The following is a 16,341-nucleotide window of genomic DNA, read 5'->3' on the forward strand; positions in this document are numbered from 1 at the left end:
GACTTTGTCCTGAGGAGACAAAAATGGAAATAATTAAAAGGCCCAGTGGAAGGCATTGATTCTAAGAGCATCCTCATGTCACGGGGGAAAAAATAGTGGAACAAGAGGAAAGCTACCACAGCAGATTAGGTTCACTGTGCTAAGCGTCCAGCTTGTGAGGGGGAAATATTAATCATGACTGTCTTCTTTTCTCCCCTCTCCTTCCCCAGGAAATGTGACTGGAAACAGTAACTCCACCTTTATCTCAAGTGGACAAGTAATGAATTTCAAGGGCGACATCATCGTTGTCTACCTTAGCCAAAACTCTCAGGAGGGGACAACGGCCTCTGGGCTGAACGAGGAGAACGTGGGTAGCCCCGTGCAGGAAGAAAACCTTAGCCGCTGCGAGACTTTTGCCGGCAATGCCCAGCACTACAAGGAGAAGTGTGCAGAGCTGCAGGGTGCCTGCCCAGCCCCAGGGAGTGGGGGGCCACGGTGGCCTGGTGTAGCCCTGGCCCAGGAGCGTGGCCCGTCCTGCTGTGGACAAGCCTCACAGCCCGTGCAGGAGGAGGGGAAGCTGGGACACTTCTCGGAGAAGGTGTTGAACTGAAGGGAAACGGTGTCCTCACTGCGGGCCAGGGCGCTGACAGGCAGCCCCTGATGGGGCGTGGGGCTGCCGCCGCACTGCCAAAATCCCAGGTGTCATGACAGACTGGGAGACTGTTGCTGCCCCTGGCGTCTCTTGGGAAATTTTACAGCTGGAAAGGACCCTTGTGACATACATGCCAGTGGTAGTGGTGCTCTCACTGAGGAGGTGACGGATGGGGACAGGCGCACGCGTGAAGCTGGGCGCTCTGCCCGCACATCGCAGAAGCAGCAGCAGAGCTTTCTCCTCTCCCCCATGGGGCGATGGGCTCCCTGCCTGACCCTCATTCCCTGGCACCTCTCCCTGGCAAGCGGCAAAAGGGAGTTAAGATCCTTTGGTCTAGGGACTCTGTGAGGAGGAGAACACCGCTGGTTGGGTGTGCAGGGCGCTCCCAGAGAGGGAACAACACGGTAGAGGACCAGACTCATGGGGACCCTGAGCACTGCCTTGGGGTTTTCTTTTTGCAACTAAGCTGTACCCATTTTGCTGGGTCTTGGGCCTCTGGTGGTGGAAGGAAGCTGTGGTGCCACTGCCAGCCTTTGCCTCCCTGTGGTGATCTGGCTGGTGACATCAGCCCTTTCCATCTTTCCCCAAGGAAGCAGATGCTCCAGTCTCAAACCAGTGCCGGAGCCAAGATCCTGATCTGCCCTTTATTAACATGTGGGTATAAATAGGTGTGTGTGATGCTGCCACAAGCAGATGATAACAGGCAAAATAGAGCTGATATGCCTTAAAAGCGTATCAGATTAATCTCAAGCAAAGAGCATTTATAGTGACCCTGATTCACCTCTGCCTTATTGCACTTTGTCAGTGGAGTTCAAACCTCTGGAGATGAGAGTGATGCATGCCTGGTATGCTGCTTCAGGAATAACATTGCTATATTTAAGACACATTGCTGGTACCAGGTGTAGGAAGGGTCTGTGATAACCAGCTGTGTGTATTTCCTCAGTGACAGAAGAGGGAGGAGTTACCCAAAGATGGAGAATTTGATCAGGGTCAAACACATGTTCCTTCATCTGCTCAAACAATTTTGTCATTCCCTCTGATATTTTCATTAATAAGAAGAGACTTATTTAGGTAGCATGAAGCTATTGCCAGAACTTGGCCTGTATGAGCTGAAGTCATAGTGTAGCCACTGTCACACTGAGAGCTGATGAGCAATGGGACCAAAGGTTTGGCATTAAAGAATAATAGTAGTTGTGTTTAGAAGGGAGTGTCAGCTACTCAATCGGCTTTGGTTCAGGTCCAGTATCCTTAAGCCTCCTCCAGCAGCCACTGTGGAGAAAAAGGTGAAGGGAACAGAGTCTCAAGGAACTCTCAAGAGAAAAGTATAAGATTTTTAATGATTTTCTGACAAGAGGAAATGTTCTGACATTATGCTGCATATATGAGCACTGCAGGAACCTATGTGCAGCCTGAGCCTTCAGGAAGGCAAGTGCTGTGTTTCCTGCCAGACAGCAAAGGGATCTCTTACCTAGTGTAGTTTTGGCTTCCCTGGTGGAAAAGGTCTCTGGTAGGGAGAGCTCTTCCCCAGGAAGGTTTAAAAGCTGAGGTTCACTGTATAGCTGCTCTATTTGCTCTATGAGGGAAGAGTACCTATAAAGCTGACAAGGTGACCACTGTCATGATGAACTTCTCATGCATAAAACAAAAAGATGCACTTAGCCACCTTCACCCCTCAGGAGAATAATTCTGCATTGCTTATATACCTGGAATGTAAAGTTCATTATAAAGGTAAGACTCTCTCTTGGGTGGCTGACAAAAAGCGTGCATGAGCAACCAGTCTGTGTGGCCTTCATAAAACTAGACTACCCTAGCTTAGACTTAGCCAGGCAGGTAGATTCAGTGATGGCCCAAGCTACCTCTGCTTCTCTGAAGGCCTGTGGCTGAGGCTCTCTTATCTGTGGTATTCTTTTGTCTTTCCTGCTGGATCTTTTATAATCTCTTTCTAGCCTCCTCTGGAGTAACTCTCTATCCCCTAGGCACTGGTGTAACAGGGACAAGGGCAGCAGAACCACCTTCAGGCAAGGTGGTGCAGCTATTTTCCCACTTCATCTTAATTTTTTCAGTTGTATTTTCCTGGAAAGCATTCTCCAGGACATCAGTCCTGCTGGAAAGCATTCAACCAGCCCCATTTACAGGGCAGGTGGGACTGAATTCTTGTGCTCATCTCTGGGTAAACTACCTGTCTGAAAGTCTCTCCTCCCTCTGGAGCTTCTTTCTTCCTTTGGTTTGTATCCGCCACCAGAGACCAGAGAGCTCAAAATCCCAGTTTGAGAGGAGACAATGGGAATTTACTACGTGTCCTCAATGAGGACACATTTTTTACTCACTGAATTTCAGGTTCCTACTGAGCAAGGATTGAAACTGGGATCATCAGCAAGCATGAAGAAAAGGTCCTGTATGGAAAATGTGATGCGCCAAGAGGTCCAATTCTTTTTCTTCCTCCAGAGTCTACTCAAAAGTGAAGAAACAATATCACAGCCATCAGCATGCTGCATGTTCCCTGGGTCTCTGCCTGACTGCTTAGACATGGATCCCAAAGGGTCTTCTTTATCCTCGTGATTTCTTTTTTCATCAGTTTGGAACTGGGGCTGGTTTTAACATCTGTTTGTACAACAGGGACCTATGCATTGGGCACTAATTTGGAGGCTTCTGGCTGCTATTGTAATACACATAATTAATGATAATAAAAATCTGAAAGATTTATTTGAGAAAAAGTGAAGATTTTATTTCAATTAATGGGGAAAATAAAAGACATTATTATATACCTGTGCCTATTAAAAAAAAAAAAGAGCAAAATATTAATATAAATGCATCCCTGGTTAGGCTTTTGTAACATTTTTTGTATGTAGAATTGTTTTAACAAGAAGTGCTTCCCATCCACGGTATGTGCCACAATGCACATTCCACTCATGCACAGAACCAAATAGGAGCTCTCATAGATCTCGTGTGGTAATGCTTTACTGGTGAGAACTAGGCACTGATTCCAGCTGAAACTTCCTCCTGCACAGCATGCATTTTTACAAGTCTTTTACTCTGAGGAGTCACATGCCTTATCCATGGTGAATATATTAGGTGTTCTTGAAACAGCCACTTCAGACCTGGAAGGACAGCAGTAATTCTGCACATAGCCATGGGAAAACAGGAACAGTCTTTTGCTCGAGGGCACTGGACAAGTCCTTCTTATCCCCATGGAACACACTATGGCATTAAAGATCAATATAGATAGTAACTGCTGTTAATCTGTGTACTTTGCTACATGTTCACACAGAGACTGGAAATAACTCTGCAAGGCTTACAGCATACCTGGGAGTAGCATGACTAAAATGTCATTTCCACTTGTCCATTCAGGTTCCCTTCCTTTTATTATATTGATGGCATCTGAGCAATTACACCTCTGTGTCTATCATAAAACAGAACCCTGCTGAAGAATGTCTTTGTGCTAATCAGGTATTTAATAGAGCTATAGTTTTATAGATACCTCCATTCAAATTAGGCAACAGTGCTCCCTCACCACCCCACACCCCCTCCAGCCTTAAAAATAATCTACAATGATTGGAGAATACATTTCTGTCAGCACCTTGGCAGACCCTCGCATATGCCTGTGTTTCCCATTGCTCTCACTTTGTTACTGTGGTTGCTTGTTTTGTCCTTCTGGTGAGCATCAAAGTTGGTTGTGACCTCCAAGTTGATTGTGTCCTTTCTGCAGCAAGGTTTGTTCCAGTCTTGCCTTCAGGCCCTCCAGCACACTTTTCACATTGTCCAACATCTGTTGTGTTGTAAAATGTGAGCGTACATGTGCATGAACTTAGGGTAAGACTGTTTTATTACAATTCTCTCTGGCTTATGAACAAGGCAGTGACAGCATAGCATTAAGGAACCATGATGCAGTAGACAAGCATGCCAGAGTGTCCGATCCAACACTTTCTAACATTCTTTTTTCTTTCTTCTTCTTTTTCTTTTGGCTACCTGGCTTATGGTTTCTTTGCTTTGGCTGAGGATTACCACAGCCCTTCTGGTTCATTCCTTAGCTTGCCTGACCACTTCATTGATCCTCAGACATTGCACCAGTTTTTACTTACATCAAAGTTGGCAGGTCTGTTGCATCATATTTCTGTTGACGGTCTCACATTTCTATACAATATATGCAGATGACCACGTGTGAAATTGCTCCTGATTTCAGCTTCACGGGAAAGTGTTAGAAAGGTTTCCAAGGAAAGCAAAGGAGCTCAGGAGTTTTGGGGACCACCTGTACAAGCAGGTCATATAAAAGTCAATGGGACTTGACAGAATGCATGTGAGGCCATTGAGAGGGTTTGCCAACACCACTGCACACTTTAACATCTTTGACAGGTCATGGAGTTCAGAAAAAGTCACAGCTGACTGAAAAAGGGCAAATATTACACCCTGACTGAAAAAGGGCAAATATTACACCCATCTACAAAAAGAGGAAAAAGAAATATTTGGGAAATTACAGATTAGTCAACCTCACTTGAGTACCTTGAAAAATTATGGAACTCTTGGAAGCTATTTCCAGGCATGAAGGAGAAGGCAACTGGGAGAAGCCAACACATACCTCAGCTACTCAGCCTTCTTCCACTGTCAGTAATTTATTATTTGTTCCATCATTGCTTCCATAGAGACTTGGGAGGATGACCTTCCTCATGAGGATCAAGGCAAAGAAGGGATGAAGGAAAATCTTCAGGTCTCCCTCTGTCTCCCCTCAACTTGCCAACCCTATTTTAACAGTGGACCCACCTTTTTCTTGTCCTTCTGCTTGCTAACATACATGCAGTATGTTAGTACTTTCTTGCTGTTCTTGACATCTTTTGCCAGTTTGGGCTATGGCTGGGCTTTACTCTCTGCATTTCTGCATGCCTAAGTGGTATTTCTGTATTCTGCTTTGGAAGCCTGTTCCCCTTTCTATCACTCTCATGTTCCTTTTTTTGCACCTCAGTTCTCTCAGTATCCCACTGTTCAACCAAGCTGGTTTCTTGCTGTGCCTGCTCCTTTTCCTGCTTAGGTGGATGGACTGCTCTTGTGCTTGGAGAATGCTGTCTCTGAAAGTCTCCTAATGCTGCTGGTCACCTTTGGCTTCCAAGACAGACTCTTCTGGGATACCTTCTAACAGCTCCCTGAGCAAGATGAAATCTCCTCCTATGAAGGTCTGGGGCTTTATTCTTCTACACACCTTCTTCACACTCCGTAGGGTAATCTTATCAGTGCAACCAAGGCTGCCACTGTCAGTCTTCAATTGGTTTGAAGAAGATTTTATCTGTTGTTTCTCTTGACCTGTCAGGTCCTCCATAGCAGACACCTACCACAAGTTCCACCACAATCCCTTGATGGTGACACCTCTGATTTTGACCTGAAGGCACTTAGCTGACCTGCCCTCTTGCCCATGTCCTCAAGTTGCTCTTTTACTTGGAGTATAAGCCCTCCTCGTCTTCCATCTTTTGTCTTTCCTCAAAAGCTTGGAAGCTTTTTTCTAATAGAGCCATTTCCCCAGTTGGTTTCTAAAATGACAGAAACCCCCAACGTTTCGCGCAGTTCCCCGCTATTGTGCCTTTGTCTGGCTGTAGGTCTAAAAACTTTACCTTGTGCCTGGGGATGGGCCTTCCAACCTCTCGCCTGTAGGAAGGGGAGGGTGAGAAGCAAGGCTGGAGCTGGAGCAAGGAGCTAAGGCTGTAAGGGCTGTGCTCCCCGTTCTCACTACCTTGTGGAAATGTGGGGAGAAGACAGCAACTTGCCGCTGCTGGATATGACTCCTGCCCCTCTGGAGGAGGCAAGGTGGGCAGCAGAATCCTGGAGGCTTTGTTGTTTCCAGTGGCCTGTACCAAGTGTTACCCAGTGAGACCTGGGTCCTCTCTTTCCCATAGGGGAAGGAAGAAGCAGCCAGCAATTGATCCAGGGTTTCCAGCATGTGAAATCAGGTCTGTGTGTGTGTCTCTCAGAAAAAATCATTGTATACAAAATGGACTGAAATTGGCCATAGGCAGCACATAAGGACAAACCATTTCAAATGCAGAAACTACTGGCCTAATAGACTGTTCCTATTGATCTTCACTGAATTTTAATGGAAAGCTATTTATACAAAGTCTCAATTATTTGAAGCATCTTAAATGAGGATTTAGAAGGTGTTTCTCAGCATGCAGGCTTGCCATTACAGTTCTCTATTACATAGCCTTTATGAAGCAGCTTACTTTCTTTATTCTCTCTGGTTTTGTACAGTTCTAACATTCATTTATCTTTTTCGTGCTGTAGGTGCTGCTAAAGCACAAAAGTTCTTGCTCCCTGTGGGAATTACAAAACAGTCTCCCCGAGGACATTTGCCTTTTGCACCATTTCAGTTCCTCATTGGGTTTTTTGCAAACTTAGCTGGTGATAAATGAGCTAGACAACAGATGGTAGAGCTCATACTATAACACAGAAAAATTTTCTTTAACAGGGGTTTCTACTTAAAAATGCAGCTGCCCACTGGTGCACGGACAAATTTCCTTCTGAGAACACCCTTTTTAATGTATTGGAGAATGGGATGGATGCAAGCAGCTCTAATGATCATCTCAGCAGGCTACTCATAAATGTTTCCTGAACCCCCTGTTCTTTTCATCCTCACTCCATGTATCCAACTTGTCTGTTGGATGTGCAACACTTCAGGGATACATTAGAAACCTGTCCAGTTCACTCTCTTCACTTACACACTTACAAAAAATTCATTGCAAGGGTTTTGTCCCTTTTGTCTGAAAGGATGCTCCAAGTATGATAGAGACATAAAAAAATCCACTAGAGTGCCTAGGTTTTGTCAGTCAGGCTGGCCTACTATATTTAAATGTTGATATGCTTTGAGTCTGTTCTCTTCAAAGTCATGTTGTCAGGTCCCATTCATGGCCACTACACTACACTTTTATCTGCATTGTAGTAACTGTTCCAACTGGTGCTCTGTTGATCAAAAATACTAGAAATTAGCTTAGTGGTTTTGTTCTTCCTTGGGAGGAGATGGAAAAACACAATAAAGAATTCTGTCCCATTAACAATTTTTAAAAGTCTTGAAGATTTGTTTCCTTTTGTATCTCCATGTTTGCGTTACTTTGACAGTAAGCACTCTTCAATGCCAGCATTTTGTTCCTCACAGCATAAGTTTAGGTTAGATACCAGAAAAAGGTTCTCCACCCAGAGAGTGGTTGGGCAGTGGAACAGGCTTCCCAGGGAAGTGGTCACAGCACCAAGCCTGACAGAGTTCAAGAAGCATTTGGACGATACTCTCAGGCACATGGTGTTATTCTTGGGGATGGTCCTGTGCAGGGCCAGGAGTTGGACTTGGTGATCCTTTTGGGTCCCTTCCAACACAACATATTCTGTGATTCTGTTACTTTTTGTTTCTGGGGATGACTGAAGGGTAGGATTGCTCTAAATCAAAGATGGAGTCTCTTTCCAAATTGAAAAATCTCACATGGTTCCTTTACTGGATGAGTGGGCACAAAAAGCCCATTTATTTTGCTTTATTATAAAGCCCACCCTGCTTTATTGTGACCAGAATATGCCTGCTTCAGGGACTGCAGAGCCACTGACTTGATTCCCTTGGAGTTCGTGCCAAACAAACCCAATCACAGCCACAACTTCTTTAGCCTGCATCTGAATAACAGCAGCTGACTATGCTTCAAAGAGTAAAGACATGCTTGGGTTTGGGGATTTTATGTGCTTTTTTTCCCCTTTTCTCTAGTATTCTTTCCCTGTCCTAAGCTTATCATTCCTTTTTTGGTGCTAATACAAAGGTCACGGTTTTCGGTATGGTGGGTGAGTCATTATCATGTTTGAGCAATGTGATCAAAATGGAAACTTAGGAGTCCCAGCGTGGTGTGTTATTCCGTGCCGCCAGTGTGCACCAAGAATGCCGGCTCTCCTGAGCCTGAGCATCACGCGTGATAGCTTATGGATCCCTGAGATCGGAGAAGACGCTGACAGCGCCGCACGGGAATAAGCAGATCTCTGTTTGCTATCGGGCAGGCACACGTAACGCCTTTAGCAGCCATGCATACGTGCACACGTTTGGATGTGTACACCTCTACATCCAAGGCTGGGGTCGGCCAGCCCGGCGGTCCCTCCGGCGGCGCCGCGCCGCGGTCCCCGCCCCCCGCCTGTGCGCCCGGGGTCCGGCGCGTGGCGCCGCAGGGCAGCCGTTGCCCTGAGGGAGGCGGCGGGGGCCCGCCCGGCAGCAGGGGAGAAGGAGAAGGCGCGTTTTCGCCGCAGGCAGCTGTCTCTGAGGGGCTGCTGTCCCCGCCAGGGGACACGCCGGCCCTCTCGCTGGACCCCTCCCAACAGTGAGAGCGAGGTAGGGAGAGCCTTGGCTTGCTACTGTTAGCGGCGCAGCGAAGCGTAGGGCGCAGGCAGCCAGCCCCGACCTGGGGCAGCCCTCCGCTCTGACGCGCCACCTCACGCCCCCACCGCCCTCAGCAGTCCTCACTTGGGCCCCGGGTAACGCTCTCCCTACGAGCAGTGCGAGACTGCAGAGCCACAAAGCCAGAGGGATCCTGAAGAGCCAGCCTGGAAGGAGGCAGGGCTGCACATGAAATACCATACAACCTAACCTGCCCTTAAAACCACAGAACCGTAGAAAGGTTTGAGTTGGAAGGGACCTTAAAGATCATCTGGTTCCAATCCCGGTGCTGTGGGCAGGGACACCTTCCACTAGGCCAGGTTGCTCAGAGCTCCATCCAACCTGGCCTTGAACACTTTCAGGGATGGGGCATCCACAGCTTCTCTGGGCAACCAGATCCCATGTCTCATCACCCTCACAGTGAAGAATTTCTCCCTAATATCTAAACTAAACCTGTCCTCTTTATGTTTGATTTCATTCCCCCTTGTCCTGTCACTGCATGCTCTTGGTAAAAAGTCTCTCTCCATCTTTCCTGTAGACTCCCTTCAGGTACTGAAAGGCCACAATTAGGTCACCCCAAAGCCTTCTCCAGGCTGAACAACCCCAACTCTCTCAGCCTTTCCTCATAGGAGAGGTGTTCCATCCCTCTAATAGACTCGGTGGCCCTCCTCTGGACTCGCTCCAACATGTCCATGTCCTTCCTGTGCTGGTGACCCGAAAGCTGGATGCTCTAGGTGGGGTCTCACCAGAGTGGAGTACAGGGGTAGAATCACCTTCCTTCAGCTTCAAAAGAAGCTGGCCATGCTCCTTTTGAAGATGGAAACACTTCAGCATCCCATGGCAATATAGTCTTAATATGTTACTTCTCTATCACTAAGTAATTCTTCCTAATGTCTAAATTAGGTCACTGATGCCCTGGTTCAAACCTGTATTCCTGTTTTCAGGCCACTATATACACAGAATATATTATTCCTGTGCTCTTTGAATACATATTTTAGCCTGTTTCACCCATTGACCAATCCTTAAGTGAAACGTATAAATTTTGTGTCCAAAGTCCATGAGGTTGCTTTGCCCATGGAGCTTAACAAGGGTCTATAAATAGGGTAACTGGGGTTCTTCAAGGAAATGTAAATATGGAGACAAAATGGAAAATGTATCTAAATCCCTGAAGCTGCTTTGAAATCCTCAGCCAACAAGGATAAACAGCCACAGCAAATAACGTAACTGAAATCTGAATGGGAGGAATAATAACTTATGAACAGATGCTGATGGTCTTAAAATGAGATCTTATCAGCTGTCAAAGTCAGTGGGACCTTGGGCTCCGTGAACACAATGCACATAATTATGTGTTTTACCAAGTGGATAAACTCAGGAGCTCAGCTAGCTGGGTTGCAGCCAGCGCTGTGTGCCACTCACTAACATGCTTTACAAGAGCAGACATTCAATTAGTAGAAAACAAAATCTAAAGAGGAAATGATTGCTTTTATTGGTCCCATACCAGCTAGAAATTAAAACTTTGAAATCAAAGACTGTTTTGTGCTCAATTTAAAGCTTTCTTCTCTGACTCTTGTTGTACTGGGACAAGAGTTGTCTCCATTTCAAATCCTTTCCTAGAAGTCTTCTCATTTCTGAGCTGTCTTTGAGAGTAGAAATTCTGGAGGGGGGGGGAAATCAATTTACTCTATTGAAAATTATAATATGGAAGTAACTTTTTCCTGCTAAGTCTAACCTGGACATGCTTTCATAAGGTGAGAACTGCATTCTGTTTAACAAACTCAACAAAGAGAAAAATATTCCTTTTATAACTACTATAACTTCTGTACTTTTGAGTCTGTTGATGACATTGAGTTTTAAATACAAAATACATTTGTGCGTATTTCCCAATTGCCATTTCTGTAAAGAAAGATGTATGGCTAAAATCTAGCTTATGTGTGAAGAGCATACATATATCCTAAAAAGGAAAGCATTAATGTAAGATTGTAAATTTATGAACAAAGATTACATATAGTAGAAAAAAAAAAGGTATGAAACTGTAACACTGCTACAATAAGAAGTTACATTTTTAAAGCAAATATTGGCAGCCTGGTAATATCCCGGTAGTCTTTCATTGCAGTAGTAGCTATCACACACAGTGTTAAAAAATAGTTGAATATTTGTGTACTGATTCAAACTCCATCAAAAACAACACAAACAGAACTTGGGTTCGCCTAAGATAGCTTTCAACAAAGCAGAGGCATTACATGCTTGGTTAAAGAGTGAATTGCCATGCTGAAAAGTGATAGTAATAGTATATAGTAAATACATAGTACTAGACTCTTAAGCAAGTGGATTCATTCTGAAAGAATTTTTTCTCTGTTTTCCCCAAAGTTACATGCATATAGATTTAAAGACAAAGGCACCAGAAAGATTTTCTTGCTGAAAATCTTTTCTCACTTCCTAAATCACCCAAGGATGAGCCATTTGGTGTTTCATGGAAGGCTGGTGAGCCTCAGATGCTTAGTGGCCATGGATGAATCTAGTTGGCTTCTTTGTGTTCAAACCAGTCTCAGTAACCCAGTTCTATAAGAAGCGGGTCCCATCACACAAAGCCCAGGCTGCTTTTCTGCCTCTGTAGACTAACACAGGGCTTAATGTCCCAAATATCAGAGAATGACCAAGGGCAGGTACAGTGTTCAAACCACTGTATGGCACCATAAAGAAAAAAACCCTAATCTCGAGCGGATAGCCTTACTTCACCCTGCTCCTTGAGATAGAGCTCATGCATGGGGGCTTAAACCCTCACCCCAGTGGGATACTACCTCGTACACTGAGTTTTCACTAGACTTCGGTCTTGCTCTCTCTGTCCCCATTTTAGTTTTCAAGTGCACTGTGAAAATCTATGCTTCTTTTCACAAAACTTTTTGGCATAGGCTTCGGTGGCTACAAATTAAGTAATCGTGGCTCTGCCTCAGAGAAAAGAAACAATGTCACTTTTCAGATTAACAGTGAGAAAGACATGTCTGCAAAGAGCGAGACTTGAAGGGTCTCTTTTCCCTCCCTAAACGGAAGTCTGATTAGAACAGCTTATCCCCTTAAGGCTGTCACATTACCAAAGATGCTATGTGTAACTCAGGGTTCCTGGATTCTGCAAGCAGCCCATATATGACTTTCCCACTGGAATCATTAAGTGTTCTGCACCTAGCAGCATTGCTTGTGTGACTGGCCCACATATGAATATTGGCACATGTCAAGAAAAATGGTCTTGCGAAGGCCTCATAAAACTGAAGCCTGTAGTTTACTTTCTAAGTCATAATGTTTCCTAACCTGACATTTTTGCTCCTCCCCCAAACACCAGCTTTGCTACCAGCCCTTCTACTCCTCCAGCCCACAGAAGGAACCCTGCCCTCGCCTGTCCTCCTACATCTGGCTACGACACTAACATGGCAATTTGGTGACAATGAGGGAATCACCTTCAACAATTTTACGGGCAATAAAGCTCTAAAGATGGGTTTGAATTGTCAAAAGGGAACTTCTTCACAGGTAAAAAGCTACTTGATTTCTGTGAAATTTCTGTCTGGCTTGAGATTTCTTCTTGGTTTAACACACGGTGATGCTCACTGTTTAACATATATACGCCACTGTTTAGCACACATTGATGCTTCATGGATGTACATCACTCTTTGGCACACTGTGATGAACTGGTATTCTCGCAGACTGTGGCCCCAGAAACAACGACTTGCTTCTCTGTGCCAAGCTGTGGTGGTGTGACCCCATTCCTCTACTGGACCTCTCATTTTGAACACCGCCCAGCTAATAGTGTCTGAACAGCAGACTGCAGAGGTGAGCTTGCAGTGCTGCTGTTGAAAGGTCCTGGCCCTATGTTGCCTGCTGGGTGGAAAAAGTTTGCAAATTTTCTGAAATATTGGACAAGGTCACTGTGTCTTCAGAAGGTCTTGCTGCTTAGTCCCATTTGCATCTACATGGAAAGAGATAAATTCTCTATCAGTTAATTTGGGTGAACTCTGAGGTCTCTGGTTACCCCCACAATTTGCAATCCTGCTCGAATCTAATTATGTTTTTGACATTCATGCTTCCTCCGTAGATTAAGGTTTTGTAGCTCTGACCTATATTCGCTGAGCCAGCAGCTGCAGCTCCGTATCATTACATACTTGTTACTACCTCTCTGTTGCTGGCTGTCAGTCTCATAATGAAGTAGAGCAGAGCATGTACCCCAGCTCCTAGCTGCCAGACCTCAGACATCATGCTACGTGGCCACTTTCATTCAGGTTTCAAGCCAAGGTTTCAGCTGGTGATGTGGGGTGACTAAAGAGTCAGCACATGGTCCTTCAAGTGTCTGCAAGGGCAGGTACAAAATAGGAAAGGGGATCTAGGCAGTAACCTCCTATATTGCTTTCACAGCCATCTCCAGGGATTTAAATTGCATGGGCTGTGTAAAAGTGTTTCCTTTTTTATGTTGTGCACTTCCCAGCTTCTAATTTGCTGAATATTCACTATTTGTATTACCAAGAAGGAAAAAGAGAAGCTCTTAATCTCTCCAGATCATTTCTTATTCTCCATGCTTGCTCTCAGGTCCTCTCCTAGTTTTCTGCTTCCTAGTGAATATTGTCTCACTCCTTCACATGTCACTTTAACTGGAAAGGTTTCTCACCTGCTATTCTTTATGAAATTCCTCCTAACCCTTGTGATACATTTTCTGAAATAGTTTGAACAGTAAATACACAATATTATACCGGAGTCTGCCCGGTGCTCAGGCATTTGAAATGATCTTAAATTTTTCTTTTTTATTTATTTTTTTTTTAACTTGCACACATTCTTTAAACTTTCCAATATCTTGTCAGCATTTTTGGTTGCATATTAAGCAATGACTTTAACTGAGCTATGCATTGCCACCTGGGTTGCTTTACAAAATTGTGGTAGATAGTTTGGAGCCCTTAAGGTGCTTGAAAATGCTCTCATTACTCCTCCAGCGTGTATTACTTACATTTATTGAGTCTGAATTTCACTACTGTTCATCTAACCAATTCTCATCTCTGAAGATAAATAGCAAAGAATTCTGAGGGCAATTTGCTGGGAAAAATAGGGACTTACTTCAGTTACCAACTAGCCTGTTTAATGAGAAAAACATGCTAAGTGAAGCAAAACTCCGCAGACTGCACTCGAGCAGCCTGCTGAGGTGAAAAGGTGGGGACCTTCAGGTTTAGATGCTCAGATTTCACATGTAAGTAATATAATAAGGCAGCGCCCTTTGTGGTCTGGAGGACAGTGTTGCCAGGGTTAATGAGTGATGCCTTTCATTTGCAGAACTGTAGCTGGTTGGCTACTGTAACACCCTGATCCTACAAGTATTTTTAATGAAATACATCAGATGGAGCAGTGGTGCTGGCTTCCTTCTGTAAACGACTGTAGTTTTGAGTCAAATAAGAAATGAAGGCTTTGTCCTAGCCATGTAGGGAAAATTTCTACGTAGGAATAATCATGGTGAAGAATATTCAGACAGCATGTGGATCCAGCTTTTCAGGCGATTTATTAACATAGCTTTTCCTGCAAGCCAGAAAAAAAAAAAAGAAAAAAGTCAGACAGACATTTGGGGCATAAACACGTCTTTCTGGCAGTCTTGGATGGTTTCAAATCTGGGAACACCCACTCCTCCCTACTGTCTAGAGCAAAGAGGTCACTGGAGTGTTTCAGTGCACTTTAGTGACTTTCTGCGGGGAAGACAACCACCACACACAGTCTGAAAGCTGCTTGCCTTCCAACAGCTTAACTATTTATTCTGAAAAGCACCAAAATTATCAGTAAATGAGAACTGTGCATCATTTTCTGATCTGTTCTGTGGTACTACTGTATGTTGCATTACCAAGGCATGGTGTCAGTTGCGCCACTGAAGTGATATTTAGGATGTGAGCGTGTTCAGGCTCACAGTGATTCTGGTCACCACAATCTTTTCACCTCATATATCCCCCTTTTAGTTAGGAATCTGGGGAGGACAACTTGTACTTCCCAGAATCTTTCTTGGTTTTGAGGTGAAGAGGTTTGGGGAGGGTGGGGTGGTGGGGATGGAATGACTTACTGTGAAAATAGCTCCAAGACAAATACTGGGCAACCCCTTTGAGCATCCCAAGTATTTTGGTACTCTCTGGCCACTAATTCTGCTGCAAGCAGATGTAAAGGGGTAATGGACCCACATGCTTACACAGCCTCAAGCCAGGGTGTTGTCCTACTGTGGCCACCTTTGCCATTCACTGTCCCACGGTGCTGCTGCACCCTCTGCACCTGCCTCTGCTTTACAGAAGAGCTATATTAGAGCCTGCCAAATTCAGTAATGTTAATCTATTTCTTATCCTTCTCCTTGTAATATCTAGTTGCCGTAGTTACCTCATGTATCTAAGGCAACCAGATGTTATAGACGGAGGCACTGAAATAGTATCAACAAGGGCAAAAATTAAGTGTTTTAGCTACTTTACCTGAGTTAAGCCACTCTGGGCTCTTTCCCTCTTGGTTCTGTAATTTGCCACCTCCTCTGATCAAACCTGCTGGCCTGTTCCCACCTTCCTCGCACAGGTGCTTGAGTCTGTCAACATCCCAGTGCCTGGGATGGCAGGGAGTCATTCCCCACTCCACTTCCCCTGGACCGATGGCTGTGGGACTGCTGTTTTATCAAGGACCTATTTCTGGGATCATAACATATTGAGGATGCGGCAGTGGGGAGCAAGGGTTGCTTATAGCTGCAGAGCTGGGAGCAATAACCTGATTTTATTCAGTTTGAGAAAAATCTACTCACAGAATGAGGATTTATCTCATTGTCTGGTTTTTTTTGGAATAAGAAAATGCTTGCAAGTAAGTCAGATGGTTTTGGGTTTCTAAGTACTGCCCCACGGAGAACCAGTGACTTCTAGGACATCAACAATGGTGCTGTTTTCAGGACTAAGATTGTCGAACTCAAAATATTAGGCAGCTTTTCCCTGTTCCCACCTGATTAAGGAGCTCGCTGAGCCAGCAAAGAGAAAATTAAATTGTTTCTTATGTATCATTATTTTCCTTTATAAAGTTGCAGCTGCTCCAAGTTGCCCAAAAAGTTGGACGTCTGGGATGAGTCTCCCTGCGGGTGCAGTACAGCACATGGGGAATTGCAAATACAGCACTGAAAATGCGGGAAACACAACATGCTGCAAGAAATAAGAATGACAGTGCATGCATATGTCAAAAGTCACTGTTCTAGGATAACTGCTCTGCATGAGTAATATTTACAAGCCATAAGGCAGTCCAAAGGGAGGTGATTTCCCAGGTGTTATTGCTATATGCAAGTTACACAACTTTTAAAGATCAATGTGCAGGAATG

The 16,341-nt window shown here is 44.8% G+C and overlaps 1 protein-coding gene across 3 annotated transcripts in view; it reads left to right on the top strand.

Moving 5' to 3' along the window:
• Positions 1-3,319, top strand: part of TNFRSF11A (TNF receptor superfamily member 11a) — a 31,076-nt gene extending 27,757 nt beyond the window's left edge. For all 3 annotated transcript variants that reach the window (XM_018076895.3, XM_018076897.3, XM_018076896.3), the window contains one exon: positions 210-3,319. In XM_018076895.3, the coding sequence (XP_017932384.2) occupies positions 210-589 (380 nt within the window). In that variant the 3' untranslated portion in view covers positions 590-3,319. The remainder of the gene's footprint in view (positions 1-209) is intronic.
• Positions 3,320-16,341: the final 13,022 nt, after the last annotated feature.

The sequence above is a fragment of the Manacus vitellinus genome, unplaced genomic scaffold (genome assembly GCF_001715985.3).
Source record: "Manacus vitellinus isolate BGI_N305 unplaced genomic scaffold, ASM171598v3 scaffold_33_pilon, whole genome shotgun sequence".
Classification (NCBI taxonomy): Eukaryota; Metazoa; Chordata; class Aves; order Passeriformes; family Pipridae; genus Manacus; species Manacus vitellinus.